The sequence below is a fragment of the Nannospalax galili genome, unplaced genomic scaffold (assembly GCF_000622305.1).
Source record: "Nannospalax galili isolate Female #2095 unplaced genomic scaffold, S.galili_v1.0 scaffold999, whole genome shotgun sequence".
Lineage (NCBI taxonomy): Eukaryota > Metazoa > Chordata > Mammalia > Rodentia > Spalacidae > Nannospalax > Nannospalax galili.
Window position 1 is genome coordinate 1,656,277 of NW_008344824.1, and position 21,662 is coordinate 1,677,938.

Consider the following 21,662-nt stretch of genomic DNA (forward strand, 5'->3'; position numbering starts at 1 on the left):
TCATAGTCTTTTTCCACTTTGGGTCTTACAGCTAATTTGTTACCTTCTCTTTAAGCCAAAACGCCACACCAACTTTATGGGATTCCTTAGAAGAACCTCATATTCAGGATACTAGTGAATTTGAATATTTATTCTCCAAAGACACAACTCAACAGAAGAAAAAACCTCTGTCAGAGACCTATGAGAAAAAAAACAAAGTCAAAAAGGTATCGTGTGATCAATCATTGTAATTATAGATACATGGGATATTACTGTGTGCTGCTGGTTGGCTGTCTCTTTTCAGAAAATGCTTTAAGTCTCAGATGGAAAAAGTACCCAGTGGATCAAGAAATCTGGGCTTACTGTTTTGATTCTATCTTTGAATTTTCAAAATTTAACCTGGACTATAGCCATAACTCCATTGGGGAAAAAATGTATTTAAACTGCTGTTAGTGAAAGTAGTTTGTAGTCTACCTGAAAAATAGATCCCTTTGGGGCAGTGGCTATATAGCTCAGTTGATAAAGTGCTTGCTGTACAAGCATAAAGGTATTTGATCCCCATCATACACCAAGGGATAAAGAATCCAGGTGTAACAGTGAATTCATATAATGTCAGCACTAAAAGGCAGAGATAGGGCCCTGGGGCTTGCTGGACAACCAGTATAGCAAACTCCAGGCCCAGTGAGAGACCTTGTTTCAAAAAATAAGATGGAATGCACTTGAGGAAGACACCCAGTGTTAACCTCTGGCCTCCAAATATATGCACACTGTCTCACACATGCACATGCACACATACACATGAACGTGTACATAGGTGAACATGTACACACGTGCATACACAAATGGATCTCATTCCCAAAGTCATTTGTATAAAAAACTTATTAGGGTTTTATGGTATAGGGCCATGTTCTAGGCCTGCACTAGAATATGGTATCATGTAGCCACTTAAATAAGAACATTAAGCAAAATAGAGTATTCAGTCTTGAATTATGCTGACAGCTTTCCAGTGTTCTTGTGGCTGGTAACTACCAAGTAGAGTCACACAGTAAGTTCTGTTGGACAGCACTGTGAAAGTATTAGGGATATATTAAAGGGAAAAGCAACCGTGAAAATAGGTGTTGCCGTATAGAGTTTATATTAACAGTATTACAAGCAGGCCTTGAAAATCACATAGCAGAAGAGAGTGGGAGGATCCCCATGGACAGGGTAGGGTGGGATGGGGACTACAGTTTAAATGGGGTTTCAAGGCAAGTCTCATTGAGAAATGAAGTCTGTGCAAATACTTGAGGACTTTCGAACCAAAAGCCACTAGTCATCTGAAAAGAGACTGTATAATCATCAAATAGGCAGAAGTTAGGCCGAATCTTCCCTCAGCCACATACAATGTGACCTGAAAGAGAGCCACTGGGTTTTGCACACTCTTAATCCCTTAGCCCTAGCAGGAGATAACATCAGCAGCGGTTTAAATAGGTCCCCAAAGCCCTTGTGTTAAAGCTGTGGTTCCCAGGGTGATGCTTCTAGAACATTTAGGAGATAGGGTCTTTAGGGAAAGGGCTTTAGGTCACTAGGGGCATGCTCTCAAGGGAATCGTGGAATATTGGCTGCCTCCATCTTTTCTTCCCCCTCTTTGCTCTCTCTTGCTCCCTTTCTGGCTTATGAGGTAAACTGAGCAGTTCTGTTTCCTGCATTAATATTAATGCATTAATATTAATATTAATATTCAGGCCCTTACCAAAGGCCTGAATCCTGATTTTTAAATGGAACATCCAGAACAATAACAAGCCAATGTAAACCTTTTGTCTTTCTAAGTTATTTGCCTTAGGGTATCTTGTTACAGTGCTGGTAAACTGACTAGCACAACAGCCACTCAGAATGCTTTTCTGTGATTACTAAATGAACTCATATGTATGTCAGGTTCAGCATAGCTTGTGGTCCATGATCAGCCCTCATTCTATGATAGCTGATTGTTTTTGCTACTGTTACTGCCAATGCCACTGTTTCATTGCATTTGTGTTTTGTTAATAGCAGAGAGGGTTTAAGGGCACAGAGTTCTGCTGTGGATTGGCTATGTCAACCTGGAGTGATTGTCTTCCTCCCCATATGTTCTCTTTTCTATAATATGGTATTAACAATTTCAAGTCTACCTGAGCCACCAGGATGTTGTGAAATTCAAATTTAGAAGGATTTGAGGAAGTAAAACAAAAATATATATTGAATGGTTTTGCTGTCACATCAGCATTTCCTTCTTAGAGTATATGGTGGGGTTCATCTGTGTGCTTATACTCCCTCTGCCACTGCAAACAGAACTATGTCACCATGAAATTGATTAGCTTACAAAAAGACAGGAAGTGTCTGAATGCAGTTGTGTTATGCATGTAATTTTCCCCTTGACTTGAAACCACGAGCAACATTTCTCATCTTTCACATTCACTAGAACTGTGTCATCATGAGAAAAACATGATCCCAATAATGATTAGATATCAGATTGAGCCTTTTAATTGTTTTATTTTTTGAGACAGGGTCTCACTATGTAGCCCTGGGTGATCTGGAATTTGCTATGTAGACCTGACTGGCCTTGAACTTGCAGAAATTCACCCATCTCTGCTTCCTGAATGCTGGGATTAAAGGCATGGGCCACCACATCTGGCCACAGTGCCTTTTTTAAGAGAATACATTACATGGAACAAATTGAGTTTTTCTAAAAGAGCAATACCAGGCAAACAGTCAACTGAAAAGCCATGAAAATGTATTCCAGGGCAGTTAGGTTTCTGTAGGTAGAGAGTGTGCATACCCTGTAGTCAGGCTGGCTTTTAATTTTCTTATTTTTATTGTATGCATATGCATATTTTGCCTCCGTATGTAAGTGCATCCATATGTGCAATGCCAGAGGCAATCAGAAGAGGGCGTCAGATCCCCTGGGATTGAAGATACAGACAGCTGTGGGTCCTGGGAATCCATGCTCTCTGCAGGAGAAGCCAATGCTCTTAACCACTGAACCATTTCTCCAGCCCCAAGGCTGGCTGTATTAAAAACCACCTGTCACTATATGAATAGGAAAATCCAAAGGGAAAGCCCTACATTCCAAAGACAGACTCAGTTTACCTCTGCTAGTAAGGCTTCTCTAAGGAGACACTCCAAATAGTATCTTACAAAATATCATATTAAATTCACCTGTATTCTGTTTCTTCTTAGATTGTGATTGCTCCTTTCTTTTCTGAGTGAATGTTTTGGTAACATGTTATTTCCTCCTAGAATGAATTATTCTTATTTTGGTAAATGAATATTTGTTTTAAAATATGGAAGCATTTGGTCATCCGTTCTGGGTTCTTTTCTCCTAATTGTTTGCCTAGTCAGCAGTTGATTTTAATTAAGGCAATTAGTACTTGATTATTTATTTTGTTTCTCTGTCTGAAGGAGAAACATACATCCTTTGAACTCCTCAAGCTTTCTACATGATGAGGTTCCATCACTCCGTAGTATCTGTGTGCACGTGTAGTGTTTTCTGTGGGTGACAAAGCCAGAAATGTGGGTCCTCAGGACCTCGTGGGAGGGATGCCATTTGGAGTTTTCAATGAGCTTTGTAGCCTACCTTATGTTGAGATTTTTAACTTGTATAGAGAAGAGGATGCTGAATCACTGGCAGAAGACTGCAAAGCTACCCCTTTGAGCTTGCCTCATGCCTGTGGCCAGATTTCAGACATCAAGAGATCTCTTTTGAGAATCAGATGTTCGTTTTCTTTTCTCTTGAAATAAAAATGAAAGTGACTTTCGGAGGTTGTATAGCACTGAGGAGTTTCGGCTTTGGGGGCCAACTACTTAGCATACTCACGAGATGGATTCCCAAGAAGACAACTGAGAAAACACTTGCCAAATGGGCCTTTTCATAATGACTGAACTGAAGAGGGAGCTGTGTATGTTGAGCATTAAGGCATCTGAGTCTTTGGTGTAGGAGCTCAGCCAACATGGAGACAAAATAGAGCTGGTGTATTCCACATGAATGTTCCAGAAATAATGGACAGCGTTGTCTAGAGTCTGCTGAATTCAGGTGTGAACATCTAGTTTCAACCTTTATAATGGTGTTTACCTTTCCCAATGCTGATCTTGCCTTAAACTAATCCATATTTATGTGTGTATATACATACATATATACATATGGATTCTTCAACTGCGCTGTAATCTCTTTCTGTAGTACATAGACTAAGAATTAGAAGGAACCTTACTTGTCACATATGTAGTTCTTTAAAAAAACTTTTTAAAATATTTATTTTATGAGTGTTTGCCTGCATGTATGTACTGTGCTCATGCAATGCTCATGGAGGCCAGAAGAGGGCATAGAATCAACTGGAACTGGAGTTACAGATGGTTGTTGGGCACCATGTGGGTACTGGAAACTGAATCCAGGTCCTCTGCAAGAACAGCCAGTGCTCTTAACTGCTGAGCCCTTTCTCCAGTCTCAAGTAAGTAGCTCTGATCTCTAATTAGCACATCGGAATGGAGACTTAGAAAGAAGTGACTTCTAGGGGTTTGCACATCTGTAACTAGAAAGGTGTTGAGGCTGATGTGCAAAAAAATTAGCATATGTGTGTGGTTTCCTTTTATTTAGATGATAATTTGCCACACTGTTGATAGTCATTATTGAGATGATTGATTTGAAATTTCTGAATAAGAACAGCCATCATTATAGGAAACAATAGCATTACACTTGATCAATTCTGAATAAGTTTCATACATTAGATTATGCAAAGTATTCTTCAGTCTTGTTTATAAATTACTGTAAAGCTTTAAAACAAAAGTCTCACCAGATGTTTTAGCACTCACCTGTAATCCTAGTACGGAGGAGGAAGCCGAAGCAGGTGGATCATGCATTCTAGGCAGGGCTACATGAGACGGTCTGAAAACAAAAGCATAATCTAGAACATCACTGAAGTGGTTAGAAAATGCCATCAGTGTGTTCATTCCGGAACTGTTTGCAAATAGTTTCCAATAATCTTTGGTTTTTCAATATTTATAGAAACCTTCCATGACTTCCTTTAACAATGTATTCAAACATCTAATAGTTCACTACAGGTTGGCTTGAGCACTCTCCTTGCTCTATAAAGTAAGTGCTTGCACTGTCAAAGTGCCCGTATTTACACTGTCCCTAAGTTACATTTGTTCCTGAGCAAGAAGGTCAGTGCCTTGACAAGGATCCAAAAATCTGCCCCCATTGTTTGAGGCACTTTCTCTTGGCTCCTGTCAATGAGGTTGCTACTTTGATAAGCTTCCCAGTTGTGTTCTAAACTTTCCTGACAGAAAATCAGCAAAACCTGCCAATATTCCTCTGCTTTTGAGATGCTGTGATCTGACTTTGAATTATGAATCATCTCTGTTTGTCTCCTCTTCTGTAAGATGTATAAAAGCATTCTTCTCCCTCTGTCTCCTAAGTAGATATTTCTTAAGAATTAATGAGATACTGGCTACTTTCTCCTCCTTGGGGGAGGGGGGGTCATGATGGTTCAGCAGACGCTAGTCTGTTGAAATTTTCTGGTGCCAAAATCCTTCAGCATTGATTGTAATTTGGTCACTTTGGCGTAGATCGTAGCTTTAATTCTCAAATCCCAGACTTTGTGTCTCATTGCCGTGGGGAGGGGAGACGGGTGAAAGAGAGCATTGCTTGGAAGCCTGAACATAAATTTGCAGAGTTTTCATAACCTGCTGCCTTCCAAGTTTATATTATCTCAGCTTTTGTGACAAAGATAATTTCTTGGGGCTGCCTTGCAAAGGTATGCATACTAATTTCCCTTGGGGTGAGGGTAGATTTGTCCTCTGCTATACGTTTCTCATGTGCTTGATAAATGAGTTGTAGGTTGTGAGCTCTCATGGAGGGGATGCCCATGTGTTGATGTCTTGATATCTGTGGGCTGGGCTTCTCATTGCTTCCTCCAGACAGTGTGAGTAGATCTGGAATGATTAGGGTTTGCCTTTTCTACAGTCAAACAGACTTTAACCAGCCAGACTTACCCAAAGGAAGCTAGAGCTCCTCATGCACGACAGGTACAGGCACAGCAATTCCATCTTGTGAATTTTATTTGTAATTAATAGGGCCCCAAAAGTTAGGGTATACATTGATATTTTACCTGCTTCTTTTTAAAAAAGATTTTAGAACTTATCAAATATGGTTATTAATGTTTCTTTCAGAATATTGAATCTGATCTTTATTCTTGGAGCTCAGCTGTATTTCTCCAGTTGGCTGTTAAACAGTAATTTAATCTGGATTTGTAAATCCTGTCATCATAATACTCAGTACCTCCCCTGAACCACAAGAGGGCACCTTAGAATGCTGAGATTAACAGCTAAATTCTCTTGTAGAGCCTGGGCCAAATTCTCTTGTAGAGCCTGGGCCATGGAAGCCGGGGAGGCCAAATTTCACAGCATATTATCCAGACAGAATTTCCAGAGCCAAATATATATTAGAAAGGCTTGTAGGTATTAGTAGTCTAAAAAAATCACTCCTAGGCATAACTATAGTGCTTGGACAAATGGTTGAAGTCTAAAGTTAATGAAGTGTTAGACTTGGCTCCTTTGGAACTAATTCCAGAACCCCCCCTCCCATATCTTTAAAATCTATGTAAAAACAAAGATAGTTTATTTGAATATAGATTTGGGGTCGTCTCATTAGAAAATGCAGGAAAGTATGATTAGATATTAGGGAATGGGCTAGGAAAAAAAAAAAAACTAAATAAAATGTTTTTTTTAAAGTATCCTGTCTGCTGGAGAGATGTCTTAGTGATTAAGAGCACTGACTGCTCTTGCAGAAGACCAGGGTTAGGATCCCAGCACCCACATGGTAGCTAACAACCATTTTTAACTCCAGTTCCAGGGAGAATCTGATGCCCTCTTCTGGCTACCACAGGCATTGCACAACATGGGTGACCCTAACTACATGCAGGCAAAACTCATATGCATAATATAAATAAACCACTTTAAAAATGTAAGTATCGTGTCTTCGCAGTTGAAGAAAATTTTGAAGTTTTGCTCATGTTTCTGGAACCTCTTCTGTGTATCCCGAGGCTCTTTTCTAGGGAGATGGCAGGGGTTGGAACTTAAAAAGAGATGAGGCAAGGTGCTTGGACTTAGTGGTGGCAGTGACTCTTCTAGCCTTCAGACCTAAGTGAGCGAGAGACTAAAGATGTAAAAAGAGTAAGGAAAGATCCCACACGTATACTCGTTTCAACTCTGAGTCATGTGGGTGCTGTACAAGTGAACTTGAAAATGCTTTGCAGCCCCTTTGCGCACCCAGGCCCTCACAGGCAAATGCTTCTTATGACCAGGAAGAAACCCCAATAACTTTGGATTTGTTTAGCATTTCCAAATGACGATAACAATGGAAGATATCACTGGTAGTAATACTACTAACACAAAGAGATGCTTTATTAACAATGAAGTTGCTTGGCGTGTATTATTTAATTTTACAAGGCCTCAGGGAGATGGTGGCTGTTATTCCTATTTTGTAGATGAAGAAACTGAAGTTTAGAGGGCTGGGTAATTCACCCAGCAGAAAGCAGACAGCTCAACTGTATGCTTAATTGCTTGATAAACAAGATGTTCCTCTATATTTAACTACAATTTTGACTTCAGGTTCATTTGGCAAAGTCTGAATTTTATTTCCAGTCATTGTATAGTTAAAGAAACAATGGCTTGCCATCACTATACATGGTTTGTCCTCCTGACTAACCCTAGCCAAACACTGAATCCTGGACAAGGTCTGTAAATTCTCTGCATGTCAGGTTTCTCATCTGTCAGAAGATGAGCTCTAATTCCAAGAATTCCGAAGCTCTGGTGATGACTTAGTGGGTGAGAACACTCAACGTCCACCAGCTTTAATTTTACTTTACATAGGAGAGTGCAGCTAAACACGTGACTCCCACAGGAACCAGCATCTCACCATTCAGACAATGGTGCATTCTGCCTACTCAGTGACTTCAAACAGCCAGCCATGTTGTGTGGGTCTCAGGTACATGGACATGCAGGGAAGAGCTGTGATTTGAATAATCCCCCAGCTTTAAGAGAACTATTTTTCAATAAAGAAAGTTCCTTTGGATACTGGATTATCAAGGGACTGGAAGTCTTTTGGGAAAGCTTCCATGAAACGTGCATGTGGAAATCTTTCCTCATAGACTTTGAAACTGAATGTGTGTGTGGAGAACCAAATGATGAGGTGAAACTCACCTAGCCACTGAAGTACGCTGCGACCCAAGCTTTCAAATGCAATGTTCCTCCGTCCAGAGATGCAATAGTCCCACATCACAGCTGTCCTTTCTTGTATACAAAGTGCTCAGCAGCCGTAGCCATTGATGGAGTTGACCAGCCTCCATAGGGTTGGCATGGCCCTTCATCACTCCTGCATCTCTTAGCTGACTTTTAAGGGTCCAGAGGCCAAGAGTTCAGGTTTCACCAGACAAAACCTGTCCATTTACTTCCTAGGGGAGTCTAGCTTTACCCAGTACTATGACTACACTTGTAATTTTTGATAAAATACCTTTGACCCAGTGCATGATTTCATTTAGGCCTGACCTGATTTCTCTCCAGCTGAGGCTAATTTGCATGGCTGTAAACACGGGCCTTACAAAGCTCACCAACTGTGATAAAAGCAAAAGAAACCTGAGACCAATGGAAACTCAAAAATCTGCCTTCAGTATCCAGGGCTGACTCTGAGTCACGCTTCAGGCCAGGAGGCTGCCAGCACGCAGCAGCTAAAGAAATGTTATTCTGATTGATCTGATTAGGGCAGCAAGGTTAGCCATGGTCAATTTACAAAGACAGTATGAGAAGAAATCATGTGTGTAGCCATGTTATGGGTCAGTGAGGCCCCTGCCAGACTTTTGAAAAGCCACAGCTCTGCCAGGACCATTATCAGATCTCCTCAGTGGGGTACAAATGGGATTGGAGGGTTAGGGCCCCTAGGGTAGAATGAATGACAAAGACTGCTAGTGAGTCAGCCTTGCTTTCAGCTGGATTCCTTGGCTGCCATGGCCCCTTCCATGTGGGTGGGGGAGCCCCTGAGTGGCTCAGAACCACTGGAGAACCGGATCAGCTCCTGGCTTCGATGCAAAGAAGGTAGAAAGGCTAAATTGACACGGCCATGAGGCTCTGCGCTGACCCAGAGAAGCAGCCAGATGGAACCTATTGGGCATTTTGATCCCTTCCTTTACCACAACAGTGGTTTAATTGGGATCTGGCTCCAGGCCCTGGTTACTAAATAACCTGACTTTTAGTGTTTTCATCTTCATTAATTAACTTTTATGCTAGGTACCTTATTAAATCATATTAAGGTGTTTTGCATGTGTAAAATATCCTAAGTGAGAAGGGGGTCTGAAAAGTAGGGGAGAGCTGTGAATACCAGGGGGTTCTTACCATGTCATTCTTTACTCTCACGTAGACTCTGTACAGCTACCTTAGTCTAAGATAGACCCCGGACTAAACTGTCAGGCCTTGTGTTCACATGGATATTATATTCTCATTGATTATGGAGACTTTTGGATCTCCTGCCTTGCTGTGGCTCTCTTCCTCCCTGTCCAATTCAGGAACATACTTGTGACCTGCCACCCTGGGGTAAGGCACGTTAATTAACAAAGAGAGATGTATTTAAAATGAGCAAGCTACAGTGCTTGAGCTGGGGCTCATTATAAATAGATCGCTCTGTGCTATAATAATCATCTCACTAATGGAAAACCTGAGGCATGGAGATGACTGCTTAGAAAAGAATGTGATTCAGTAGCAGCAAGATGCCTACAAAGTACTCTGTTTAAATGCTTTAATAAGACCTTGGAGAAACTGGGCCTTGGGATGCTTTTGTGAAACTCAGCCTTATAGGGCCTAGCCATTCAGTTGCCACATATGGAAACCAAGAGCCTCCGAGGTTGAAGATTCATAGAACAGGTGATAGGACTCAAACCACTACAGAGAGTTTTCACCTATCGGCTGAGATCTTGGTGTTTGCCTCAGACCATATAGGACGTTGGTAGAGGCTGAACTCCATGTGTCCAAACACTTGGTTTTCTCCAGTATTCCCAAGGTGATGAGGGGCACAAGTGGTCTAAGCGTGGAGGTGGCGTATAGGAAGGCCTATGGGACTTGTGAAAAGGCCTGACCTTTTCTCTACCTGGGGCATGTCCTTCCATCTTCCTAAGTCTCCTCTGTACAGTTCTCTCCACAAGATGTTTGTTATTCCAGTGTATCACCATCCCCAACGTTACCATCATTAGGATTAGGAACAAGAAAAATAAACTCCCTAGTGTCATCCCTAAAGACAGCAGAAGGTTGGGTTATAACCAGAAATCTCATCTCTCATTCAGTGATTCCTGGGCCCTACTAGGTTATCAGAAATCCATTTTGCTCTCTTTGTAGTCTTGTGGGTTCTATTGGGACCCAACTATGTGATTAAAGTGAAGAAATTTTAGCCAGATGGTGATCGATGAATGCCCTCAATGCCAAAAGAAAATCATGTGATAGAACAAAGTATAAGAAAATGTGTCTCTGATATGCTGTCTTTAGTTGACTTTCATGGTAGCCCATGCTTAAGGTATTGTGTAAATGTATGCATGTTTAGCAGATAACATAATGCAGCCTCCTTCAGTGGTTATCAACCACCATAGTCTACAAACAAATAATGTAAATATATGTGTAGAATGGCTGGTTTAGAGGAATGGCGAGATCCTTAAATATGATGCTTTCCTAGATTGATTTCTCTATTAGCAAGTGGACGGAATTAACCACCATACTTGATTGCCATTTATTACCACAATACATGTGCTCAATTCTTTAATTTAATTTTTTTCTAAATTTTATGCATAAGTATCATATTTATGTCATTTCCACTCCTCCCTCTCCCCACTACTGCTCATCCCCTGTCCCCGGCCCCATTCCCTCTCAAATTCATGGCCTCTTCTTTAGTCATTAGTTATACACACACACACACACACACACACACATGTGTATATATACTGAATCCATTTAGTGTTGCTCATGTGTACGTGTGTTTAGGGATGACCACCTGGGATTGGACAACCTACCCTATCAGGGGACCCATTCCTGGATATTCTTCCTCCCTCAGCAGCCATTGATTGCCTGTATCTCTTCATCTAGAGGTGTTACCTTATGAAATTTCCCCCATTCACATTGCCATGTCAGTAGGTGTTGTCATTATGCAAAGTCTGGTTTAGACAACCATATTGAGATTCCGTGGGTGCAGCTTCGCTGTCTTGTCTGCAATCTTTCTGTGCCTCTTTTCTCTAATTTTACCTGAGCCTGATGCACTATAGATGTATTAGTTGGGACTGGGCACCACATGGTCACTTCTTCTCTGCATTTTGGGCAGTTACGGATTTCTGTAATAGTCTATATCTGCTGCAGAAAGAAGCTTCTTTGATGAAAGATGAGAGTTATTAGAAGGCTGTTTTTGTTGTTACTATTGGAACTTTTTGAGTCAGGGTCTCATTCTGTCACTCAGGCTGGCCTGGAACTCATGCGGATCCTCTTCCCTTAGCTTCTGGGGTACTGGGGTTATTAGGTGGGAACCAACATGCCTGGCACGTCAAGCAGTTGTGTTTTGTTTTGCTCTGTTTTGTTTTTAAGCAGTTTTAAAAGCCATAAGAAAGAGCATTGTAAATTTCCACAAATGATAAGGAATTTCCCATACAGACTACATCCTGTGATGATGATGAAATGAAGTTAGAAATCACTCATTCATTCCTCGTCAACAACAAAAAAAACCAGCTTACACATATCAATGTAAAAAAATAAACTTTAGTTTTGAAAAGTTGTAATTAGACCCACAAATATTAGTCATGTATTAAAAAATTAATTGTAATGTTCGAACAATAGTTCTCTCTCTCTTCATCTCTCTCTCTCTCTCTCTCTCTCTCTCACACACACACACACACACACACACACACACATGCGTGCGTACGCATACACACACAGATATTGGGAGTGGAAGTTCATAGATGTAGCTGAAATGTATGCTCAGGAACATTTAAATCAGAAAAGATAAAGACAAAAAATAAATGAATGAGGCTTCCAAAATTAATGGCTAGAACCAAAAGAAAATAAACCAAAGAAATTAGGAAATTTTTAGTTAACAACAAAAAGCCATTTTTTCAGGTTAAAAATAGTCGAACATTTACAGTTTCATATGGATGAACACTGTACATTTAAAATGAGATGAGAATGGAAATTTTAGAAGGTTTAAACATAGCACAGAAGACCAATAAAGGCAAAGGTTTCTTTGAAAAATATAATATTAAACTTGGCAAATTTGGGCAAAGAAAATAAGTAAACATGTTAGAAAAGTAGCAGTAAATGCCACTGCAGATGCAGAAGACATGTATAAGGTACCCCAGGAAGAGACTTTTGCCAGTAAATGAAATAACATGAAATAAATTTCTAGAAAAATACAAACTGTCAAAATAGTCAAGAAGAAATAAAACATCTGGACAGTTCTACAAATATTGGGGAAATTACATTAGTAGTTTCAAATCATCACACAGAGCAAGAACCAGGTCCAGTTGGTCTTACTGCTCCAAACATTTCCCCCACACAGTGCCTCAGGGCATACAGCATCTCGTTCCTGTGGTCAGTACCATCCATGACCTTGATGGCGCTACCAGGTAAGGATGAAGATCAGATACAAGGAAAACCATGATGCTCCTGGTGAGAGTATTAACAAGTGGAATCCAACAAAGTATAAAAGCTAATTTCTAATGTGACCTGTTCCAGACAGGAAAATTCAATTCAGGATTATAAAATGCTTTTATAAATTCATGGATTCAACAGAAAGAAAAACATGATTATCCCAAAAGATGGGAACCCTTTTGATTAAATTTGATTATGATTTACATTGAAATTTAGTAGCTAAGAGTAGAGGGGAACATATTCAGGCCCAAGAAAATGTCTACCAATATAAGGGCATATTTGGTGAAAATTTTAAAACTTTCTTCTTGAGATCAGGATGAAAGAGGAATACCTACTTCTTTTTTTTATTGAATTTTTTATATTTCATACAGAACATCTCAAACAATTATCTTTATACCCCCCGTCTCCACAGGTACCCTCCCACAGTCCCCCTCCCAATGGAGCCCATATACTTTGTCATCCCTGTTAAGGCCCACTGTGTTGTCTGCGTCCCCAGGCATTCCCCAGTGCAAGTCCATCCACTGAGGTCTAGTCAGCCTATTTAGAGTCCCTTGTTTTAGGAGGATCAGTTCTTCACCTAGCAGCAATCAGTTGCCAATATTTCTTCAGATAACTTTGGGGTCTGCTGTTCATTTTCCCAGTTATATGCTGGGTTTTTGTTTGTCTGAGTTTCCATGGGACTTGTGTATGCTGACACCATTGCCATAGAATCATATGAGCAGGTTCCCAGGAGCTTGTAGGACTGTTTGCATATGGTCATGCACCTCCTCCCTGTCCTTACAGTCTTTCCTGCCCCCTCTTCCATGATGGTCCCTGAGCCTTGGGTGGGTGAAGTTTAATAAGAGTCCTGTCCAAGGACCATCATTCAGCTGACTCTTAATCTTTGCACTTTGGTCATTTGTGACCTTTTGAGGAACACCTACTTCTAATGCTTTTGTTTATGATTGTGTTAGAGCTCAAAGCCAAAATGGTTAGACAAAATTATAAAACATGCTACAAAGAAAGAAATAAAATGAAATTGTTTATAGCAGTAGTGATTTTCTGTAAAGAACACCTCTTCTAATGAATTATAAATGTAAGAGAATGTGGTATGCCTTTTAGAAAAATATTTACAATATCCAATTGCACTTTTATAGATTAGCACCAAGGAACTGGAAATTTAATTATAAAAGACATTATTATAGAAACATACAATATCTAAGAATAAAGCTAGGCAAATGTAGGTACAACTTATGCAGAAAATAATCTTTATTGAAAGCATTTGAGACTTTGGAAAGAGAAAGATATTCAAATCATGAAAAGGAAAGCCAATATGTCGGCCATCCCAAGCTGATTTATAGTTTCAAAGTACTCCCAATCAAACTTTATAAAGGATTTTTTTTAGAATGTAAAGAGTACATTTGGGGGCTGGAGAGGTAGCTCAGCAGTTAAGAGCACTGACTACTCTTGCAGAGGACCCTGGTTCGATTCCCAGCACCCACACAGCAGCTATGAACCGTCTTTAACTCCAGTTGCAGGGGAATCTGAAGCCCTCTTCTGACCTCTGCAGCATTGCACAACACAGGTACACTCACATACATACAGGCAATATTCATATAAGATAAAAATAATAAAATATTTTTTAAAAAGAGTACATTTGAAAAAATATTTTTTAAAAAAGAGTAAATTTGAAAATTTGATAGGAAAGACAAATGAACAAACAACTGCAAAAAAACAAAAACGAAACCAACAAACCAACAAAAACACTGAATGGAAGACGCAGTCTACTTCATATCAAGAAAAATAAGACCATTGGTAGTGAAATAGCCTTAGCAAGCTCATAATTGGCACTGGGGCAAGAAGGGTAGAAAAAAGATGGATCAGAATTATCGAGGACTGCCTGAGCACACATGGGATTATGTCCATGAGAAAAGTGGCATCTCAGCTCATTAGGTAAAACTAACTATTCAAGCAAATTTTTTAAAAAGTAACTAAGGGGACTGGAGAGATGGCTCAGCAGTTAAGAACACTGGTTGTTCTTGCAGAAGACCCGAGTTCGAATCCCAGCACCCACATGGCAGCTAACAACTGTCCGTAACTCCAGTTCCAGGGGATCCGACAGCCTCTTCTGTCCTCCACGGGCATTGCATGACATGGTGCACTTACCTACATGTAGGCAATACGTGCATACACATAAAAAACAAAGACAATAAATAAAATTAAAATTAAAAATTAATTATGCATTTCATGAAAGAAAACTAATCTCCACTTTACTTAATGAATAAAAATCAACTCTAGGTATATCAAAAACAAAATGAGATTTGAATGTTGTTTTAGCAAAGAAGGTAGGCACATCTCTGTTTACCTCATGTGGTACAGAAAATACAAACCAAAGAAGAAATATGATTGCATTAAAATAAAGAATACTTGCTCATCAATGAGCAAAGAGTATGAAAAGATAAGCTACAGGCTTGGAGAAGACACCTAAAACACATAAAGCCAAACTCAACTGTTCTAAAATGTACATAGAATTTTTATAATTTATATATCAATAAAAAATGAAGTCTTCCAATTAGAAAAATATGGATATAACCAGTTTGGGGTCGACGAGATGGCTCAGCAGGCAAAGGCACTTGCTGCCAAGTTTGACAACCAGATTTTAATCCCTGAAATTCACACGATAGAAGGAGAGAACCAAGTCTGACAAGTTGTCCTCTGACTTACACATGTGCACCATGGCATTCTCTCTCTCTCTCTCTCTCTCTCTCTCTCTCTCTCTCCCTTCTCTCTCTCACACACACAATAAACAAGTAAAATATGTGAACAGTCTTATCATGGTATAAATGGCCAATGAACTTGAAAAGATGATCAGCAACCAGAAAATATGAAACAAAACTAAAACTGACCCATTTAGGACCCAGAGGCTTAGGAAAAAAAATGAAACCATCTAACTCTGAAATTCTGGGAGCATTAGGAATAGTACTAACCCTACTTACTACTAATGACATCCAAGTATTTCTTATTCTTGGAAAAACAGCTTGGCTCTGTCTAGTAAATGTAAACTTATGTCTACCCTCTGTCCAAATGTGTGCATACTTGTACAGGAACACATACATGAAAATGTTTGTAAAATCTTTGTTAACAGGCAAAATCTTAACAGCAGCAGTGTCCATCAATGCTAGATGGGATAACTGAACTCAGGTATAGTCACAGTGTTGAATATTATACAGCTTTGAAAGACTACAGATACCTGCACCCACATCACTGATTCCCTTTGATTTTTGCTGTTTGCAGACAGGGTCTTGTTAAATAGCCCAGATTGTTTTAGAAACTTGGTATTTTGCCGCATTGGTCTCTAATTAGCAAGCATCCATGTAATGCTGAGGTAAGCAGCAATATAGGTCTAGCAACACTGGTCATTCTTAAATAAGATGTTCAGTAAAAAAAAAAAATCTCAAAAGAGCAGTTATATTGGTCTGAAGTTCAAAAATATGAAAAGTTCAATAATTTGGGGGTATTATGTGTTTGTGAAAAACTGTATTTTAAAGAACAAAGCAATAATGAAATTCTAGTAGATGTTTGCTTGTTATATGTGTATTGTTATATGTAACAAAGCAATAATGACATTCTAGTAAATGATTACATAATTGTTATATGTATAATTAAATAAACAGAAGGTGTTTGTTTTAGGTAAAAATTGTGGGCTGGATGGAAAGTGTTTCAATGTATTGTGATGTTTCTAAATTGCTTAAGCTGGCTGTAAGGACACATTTTATTTCTATCACTAAACTCTACAGCATACATTGTTACATATTGGTGTGGCATTTTATAGCTTCTCAAAGTAAAGAAACAGTTTTCCTTGCTGCTTTACAATCCCACCCCATCTCTCTTGAGTGCTCTGTCCCCATAGGTCTGTCTTGTGTGCACACATACGCTGCAGGGTGGGCGTCATGCTGGTAGCATTCTGAAAGATGAGGAATTTCAGTAGTCACCTCTTCTAGTGCATGAGCTGAAGCCCACCTGCCATCCAAAGTGTGTGGCTTAAGTTCACTGGAAACTACCTCATGAGCATGATGATGGAATTGGGCATTGGTACCATATGGCTCCCTATGCTAGCTTTGAAATGGTCTTATTTTTAGCCTCTTGCCCACCCCTGCCTTCGGTAGCACTCATGCTCTCATTCTTTTGTCAGGTGCTCCGCCTTCTACACTGTGCTAACAAATTTACCATTCTAATTACTTGTGACTTGACATTTTCTGTTTTGAAGACAAAGCGCTTCGTTGTGCTGAAGATTGATTTTGTGGTCCAGATCTACTTCATAATTTTAGGCTGATTTATAGGAGAAAATGAAATCAAAAGGCCCTTACTCTCCTATTCTAAAGCTCAGAGTTGTTTTGGTCTTCACATTCTAAAGCTGTTAACTTGTTGCCACATGACTGATGAGGAGGATCCATCTTTGCAAGAATGAGATATCTTTCAGGTGATAGGGACACAAGGCATTAGATGCGTGGGTGACTGACTACACAGATTATCTATTATATGTTTGTTATGATCCTCATCCATATGAGGACACCTTGGTGTGCATATGCTTATGAGTACAGTCGGCAGATTAGAGGCTCCCTCCAGGGATGTTGATAAATAGATACTTTGGACCCTTATTCTGCTCCATTCACAGGAAGACTAAAGACGAATATATGTTTACTTCCTCTTCCTCCTGTGCCCCGAAGTAAGGAGGACCAGAGACTAATTAGAGGGAAAAGTGCTAGACTACATACTGTAAGACCCAGCACAGTCTTGTAGCTGTTCTAACACTGATACATGCAGTACTGCCCTATCTTTCTCTTCTAACATTTACTGGAATCTTCAGTTTTGTGTTGGAAAAATCTCAGTCACAAGAAGCAATGTGGTTGGTGCTCACGACAGCCAGTACTTCTTTCTCAGAGAATTAACAGAGTAGAATACATTGAAGCAGTGGTAGAGGGTTAAGACTACTGAGAAGCTTCTCGAGGGGAAGTATGTCTGCAAAAGGAAGCTGGAGCCTCACCTCCCGTATCTTCAAAGGCCCCGGAGCCTCTGCTGTGGTGCTCACTGTGGCTAGCTCTTCACCAGCCACGCAGGACTCTGAATGAGCCAGGTGATTTGCATCTTGGATACACTTGAAATCAAAGACCATCCATCATTTCTGATATCTTGAATGCAATGATTATCATATCAAAGACATGGGATGACATTGAAGATAATAACTTCTCTGTTGTCCATTATCTCTAAGCAGCTTGGAGTAATCACTATCATGTGTTCTTTTCAAAAGCCTAACACTCCAAATTTTGGAAATGAAAGCACTATTTGAGCCACAAAAGATGTATATGAGACTTGCTTCAAGGTCTTATTATTACATGAGAAAATAGGTAAATGAGACAGGAAGTCCAAAGGTCATGTAAACTGTTCCTCTGAGCTTTTAGGAGGGAGCATGATAGTCTGTGTACTTGGTATTTGCTTCTTTTGAGAAAGTTATTTATTGAATAGGTACATGGATACTTCCATGGAGATTGATACTGGAGCATATTTCTAGCTAGTTAGCCAGCAGAATAAAACCGCTCTGATCATCAGAGATTTGTGAACACACAGGGGTTGGGAGATGGCTCAGTGGTTAAGAGCACTTACTGTTCTTACAGAGGACTTGAGTTCTGTTCTCAGCACTCACTTTGGGCAGCTCATAGCTGCTCACAACTCTCACATCAAGAGATCCAACACTCTTCTGGCTTCTGCAGGAACATACACACACACACACATGTAGACACATACATGCACATAAATAAAAATGAATAAATAGTAAATTTTATCTATCATCTATCTATCGTCTATCTATCATCTATCTATCTATCATCTATCTATCATCTATCTATCTATCTATCTATCTATCTATCTATCTATCTAATCTAAGTACTATAGCCCATGGATTATATAAACATTGTCTGAGAGTTTATTAGAAGTTTAAGAATATCATGCTCTATGTTACTTTCCTACAGCTAACTTAGCAAACCATCACAAACTGGCAACTGGAAAAAACTTGTGGACTTATGATTCTTGTGTCTAGACAGCCAAAGTCAAGCTACCCTCAAAAAAAAAAATTTCTCTTGATCATTTCTTCTCTCCAGACTCATGATCAGTAGGAAAGTACATGTGGTTTTGTTTGGGGCTTACTTTCTGTATATCACAAAAGCTTCTAAAAGCTTCAGAAATTTCTCCTGCCCATCATCCCCGTCCCCTCTACTGCACCTCCATCACACCCATAGCCTTCACCTGCTGTGGCCTCCTCTATATTTTCTTTCAGAATGGAATTCACCAGCCTTTAAACTAATAAAAGGGTTTTTCAGTCTCATTGGTGTGGGGATGGGTTTGCCAAATATGTTCTCAGACCCAGGACAGGATGACAATTTGCCTTTTCACATTTTTTGGTGAAGAGCCCAAATCCTTAAAGTAAACTTCATCTGGGCAATTTTATGTGTCCCCAAAAATAAGGCCATGGAAGAGATTCAGACCTAACAGTCTGACAGAACAGTAAAGCTCAGTTTTCCTTGAAACATGTAATAGGGCAGATTATCAGGCTGTGTGTGGAAAGCTCATTTTAATGGAATTATCAGGCCAGTTGACAGAGGCATCTACCCAGAAGCACAGTAGGCCACACTGACCATCAGCAGCTTGGGTTTGTTTGCACCAAGTCAGTTGACATTTCATAATATGGCACCAAGGAGCCAGCCAACCAGCCCCTTTGGTGCCATGCCACTGGCAGGGGGTAGAGCATAGAAAAGCAGGGGACAAGGAACCCAAGTCAGCGTTTATTTTCCTGTGCACCTGCCAAGGAGCAATTGCATGTGTCTGAGGAGGCACTCATTCTTTCTGAGGAGACAGTAAGACAGCTGCCAACTCTAGTCCAGCTGGCACATACTCTTACCACTGACTGTGGGAAGTAGTTGCTTACCTGTCCCATCTCCAGTCACTCCCGTTTGAGAAATGGCAGAGGAGGGGGGATTACAAGAAAAGTCATAGCTGCAAAGCAGGATTGCATCTCTAATACCTCCCCTTTCTGCCCCTTTTCTGCCTCTACTGAAGATTTAACCCAAGGCCCCGTGCATACTAGGCAAGGGCCCTACAACTGTGTTACATCCCCAGCCCCAGTTTGTGCCTCCTGAACCTAGGATTATACCTGTCTTCAAACTCCAAGATAAAGACAGCTGAGTTTTATTGGCACAGCCCTGTAGTGTGAGCACTCAGAATGCTGAGGCAGGAGCGTTACAAGTTCAAGGCCAGCTTGGCTTACATACATCTTGCAGGCCAGCATGGGTGACACAGATGGAACATGTCTCAAAACACAGAACAACAGAACAGAATAAAATTCCCACAATGACTGCTGCATCTATCTTTATTTTATTTTGGAACCCCACGACTTAGAAATATAAAGATCACTATGATTAAAACAAGCAAACTTGTCATGTGTAGAGCACAAATACCAGCCCCTTGCTGCCCATAGTTTCACTAGGTATTAGAATTTGTAGGTGTTGATGTGAAGCATAAATGAAAGATGTCACCATTCAAAGGTACTAAAATAGAGCTTGGGGCTGAGAGATAGCCAAACAGTTAAGAGCAATTACTGCTCTATTAGAGGAAAGTGACCATGCCAGGTAGCTCACAACTACCCACAACTCCAACGCCAGGGGATCTCATTTCCTCTTCTGGCCTCCTCATATGCACATACACATAGATGTAATTAAAAATAAAATAAATTTTTATAAAAAGGTATTTGTGGGCTGGAGAGATGGCTCAGCAGTTAAAAATACTGAATGTTCTTGCAGAAGACCTGGGTTCGAATCCCAGCACCCACATGGCAGCTAACAGCTGTCCGTAACTCCAGTTCCAGGGGATCCAACAGCCTCCTCTGACCTCCACAGGCATTCATTGCATGACACGGGTACATGCAGGCAATACACGCATACACATAAAATAAAAATAGTAAATAAAATTTTTTTAAAAAGGTATTCATGCTATTATTGCACATGGATTGATTAGAAGTAAACAAAAACCACATTACAAAATTACAGCTTGTCTTTTTCAGAGTTTAACTTTGGAAGACTCAAATTACCCATATCCTGGTATTCTCCACTGTGTCGTCCAGTGCTGAGACAAGCCATACCTCCATCCTGTGCTGGTGAACACGTACTACATGTGGTTATTTGGTATCTGTCATTTGCCATGAAAGAAAATGTCTACTCACCGATTTAAGGGGGCATGATGCATGTCCTCCAAGTTCTATGATAACTAGACTTCACAGGAGGCAGAGATCCTATGACTGAGAAAGTCCAAGCCCAAGAGCTAAACCGAAGGATGAAGTCTTTGCCTAATGTATTATGGAGTTGAATGTGTTTGGTATCTAGCAGAGGTGTAAATGTAGGAATTGATCTTCATGACTTCAACAAGACATGGCTCCATGGAAGAAGGCATCTGTGCCTCTTATATCCCTATGCCCACTCCCTCATCTGAGCATGCGCTCTGCACTCATGGTTTATCCACAACCACTTATTTTTGTTTTTATTCTTGGCCTCGTCTGCCAGGTGCAGGCAGCAAGCTGAAAATATATGTGGATTTTCGATAGAGGTAAAAGTCTCCCTGACCCTGGCAAGAACTCTTTATCAGTATGCCTGGCAAGAATTTTCTAGTCGAGTGGTCAGGGTGTGGGTTTTCCCCGTGTGGCCATCTATATTACCATTTTTGTCTTAATTCTTACTCAGTAAGGCAGGTTTTTCCTTTTAATCTATATATATGAGAAATAGCAAGTGGTATATAATGGCTCAAGATATAGGTTCCAAAACTATGGTAAGTAGGCTTCCCTTTCCCCCCTTGGAGTTCCTTAGGCGATGTAATATTACGAATGTGTGACATACCCTAATCCTGGCATGTGGCGGGAGTCTGGAAAGGCTTTGCCTTAAACTAGGCATGTCTAATAGGGTTTAACGCAACCTGTGAATTTGCCCCTGTGC

The 21,662-nt window shown here is 40.2% G+C and overlaps 1 protein-coding gene across 5 annotated transcripts in view; it reads left to right on the plus strand.

The window, feature by feature from the left end:
* The window catches only part of Fmn1 (formin 1), a 451,810-nt gene that overhangs the window by 240,263 nt on the left and 189,885 nt on the right, over positions 1 to 21,662 (plus strand). For all 5 annotated transcript variants that reach the window (XM_008841150.3, XM_029567361.1, XM_029567362.1 and 2 more), the window contains one exon: positions 56 to 206. In XM_008841150.3, the coding sequence (XP_008839372.1) occupies positions 56 to 206 (151 nt within the window). The remainder of the gene's footprint in view (positions 1 to 55; positions 207 to 21,662) is intronic.